The sequence below is a fragment of the Callorhinchus milii genome, unplaced genomic scaffold (genome assembly GCF_018977255.1).
Source record: "Callorhinchus milii isolate IMCB2004 unplaced genomic scaffold, IMCB_Cmil_1.0 Scaffold8, whole genome shotgun sequence".
In the NCBI taxonomy this organism is placed as follows: Eukaryota; Metazoa; Chordata; class Chondrichthyes; order Chimaeriformes; family Callorhinchidae; genus Callorhinchus; species Callorhinchus milii.
The window spans coordinates 8,302,357-8,304,765 of NW_024704749.1; the positions used below are offsets into that span (position 1 = coordinate 8,302,357).

At 48.4% G+C, this 2,409-nt stretch overlaps 1 protein-coding gene across 1 annotated transcript in view; it reads right to left on the minus strand.

The window, feature by feature from the left end:
• Positions 1-2,059, minus strand: part of si:dkeyp-14d3.1 (transmembrane protein 132C) — a 76,529-nt gene extending 74,470 nt beyond the window's left edge. The window contains exon 1 of the mRNA XM_042337370.1: positions 2,011-2,059. Coding sequence (XP_042193304.1) covers positions 2,011-2,059 — 49 coding nt within the window. The remainder of the gene's footprint in view (positions 1-2,010) is intronic.
• Positions 2,060-2,409: the final 350 nt, after the last annotated feature.

Genomic DNA, 2,409 nt, shown 5'->3' on the forward strand with positions numbered 1-2,409 from the left:
TTGCGCACAGCAATGTCCCACAAACAGTCGTAGATTGAAAATGACCAATTTATTATTGTTTTTTTGTTTTGGAGGATTATTATTAGGCTCTGTGTGGAGTAAGGAAACTTGCCCAAGGTTTCGCCCTGCCTGGAATTGAACTCAGATCTCTCGCTTGCAAAGCGAGAGCTCTAACCACTGAGCTACAGGACTCCACAAACTTGCATTTATATGGCGCCCTTCACACGGGATAGCGTCCCGGCACTCTTGAGCGCGCAACCCAACACACCCACAACCCAACCCAATACACCCCAACCCAATACAAGACAACACAACGTAATCCCAATGCAACACACCCCAACCCAACACATCACAACACGGCCCAACCCTTGCAACACAGTCCAGTGTAACACAACACAACACAACCCAAACCAAGACAAGACTCTGCCTTTCTCCCTCTCCCCAGAAAGAGAAAGCCCAGCTTTGAAGTCGCCCTCTCAGTCTCATGCATCTCACACCCTCGCTGGAGACTTGACACTGACTCTGTGTAAACCCATTCTGTTTTGAGCCCTGCACAGCAATCAGGAGTGTGGCGGGGGGGGGGGGTGGTTGGGGAGTGGTGGGGGGGAGGACGTGCACTGCCTTCGATGAGAGCCGGATTTGAACCCAGATGCGGGAGGTGAAGTAATAATTTTCTACCCAGGTTCCACGTGATGCACGTCTCTCCCGAATTGCTCTTGCAGAATAATAAAACGACAGCAATGTAACCAGAGTGCTTTCACCCCCGCGACCTCGCTCACAAAGCGCTGGCAATTTCACATTCAATTTTTCCCATCCTTGAGTCACAAAACGCGGAATCCATTATTTTATAATCAACAACGTTATTTCTTCGCAGGTGATAGAGTTTAAATAATCTCTGGTGATTGGAGTGTAATTAAATGTTCAGACTTGCCTGCAACATCGCTGCAGTGAATACAATTTGCCATTCAGTGGGAATCAATTCACTCGAACACAACTCATTTTTAGACAGCAGGGAAAATATTCAGGCTTGACCCGAGCTTAGTAATGGGATGTCTGCCGGACCAGAGGGCAGAAACTCTAGCAAACCCATTATTTCTGCCCTCACGGGTGTCCACCCGTCAAGACAGCATTGTCCTGTGTTGAATCCATTTGAGTTTTAGCGAAACATCACGTCCTGTTGCCAAATTAATCAAAAGGTTCTGCCCGAGCTGAAGGCCAGCCTCGGTTTGTCTTTTCTCTCAACCCTCTGCGTGGGCGGTCCGCGTGGGGGGAGTGGGGGGAAAGGTTTAGGTCACTCGCTGATTCCTATCGCTCAATTCGGAGCAGCGATTGAACGAGGAATTAATAGCCCCAATCCGGTAGCGCTTCACAATAAACCGCTCAGTGATAATCCCCACACACCGCCAGAGGGGCCGATTGCTGGCGCGGAATAAATAGAATATTGCTCAGGCTCACATTAGGCTCTTCGTCCCTCTCCCCACCCCAACCCCATCTTCCGCCAAAGTGACTGTGAATAACCCTGGAGGCCCATAGCTGTGTTGGTTAGAGCTCTTGCCTCGCAAGCAAGAGGACCTGGGTTCAGTTCCTGGACGGGGGCAAAAGCTTCGCCAAGTTTCCTTACTTCACCTCTGTTTATCCAGCAGTAAAGTAGGAACCTGGCTCTTAGTCGGTCGGCGTATCGCTTTCTAGGGGTGATAAATCACTTTAAAAAAATTGAAATTTGGTCACTCAATCGTGGGGACCCTGCTGTGTGCAATTGGCTGCCGGGTTTCGCTCGCAAAACACACAGTCACTTCACTTTAGCAATATATTCTGTGAAGCGCTTTGAGACGTCTCGAAGACATGATCAGGAGCTGCATCAAACGCACTTTTTTAGCACTTACAAGGAACGCTTTGGCTCTGCAATGGGAGACGAGGCCGGGATTCAGGAACGATGAGATCAGCGATCCCAAAGAGGGGGCTCCTTCACCTCGACCTCAGGGCCAGCGTTCAGCTGCTTCCCTCCCTAACCTTGAGGCAGTAGCTTCTCGCACGACTCAGCAAATCGGCGGCACGCCATCAGCACTTTCTTAAGTAACATTGATTTTTTTTTTACACACACAAAGTATTTTTCCAATTTCTATCATCGAGAGAGAGGGAGCGAGTCAGAGAGAGAGAGCGAGGCGCTCGGAAGTCTGCGGAACCCGGCTTCCTGCACGCCACTGTAAATATTTAATTGAGGTTTTTAAATAGCGAGGCTCAGACAACAGCAGCCCATTAAAACAGCAACCTGTCATGGTGCGTGTGTGTGTGTTCCTGCGTATGGGAAGAAATATCACACTAGTGAACAAAAAGAGCTGAGATAATAATAATAAAATAATAATAATAATAATAATAATAATAGACATGGGACTCCAGTCTGAGATGTTT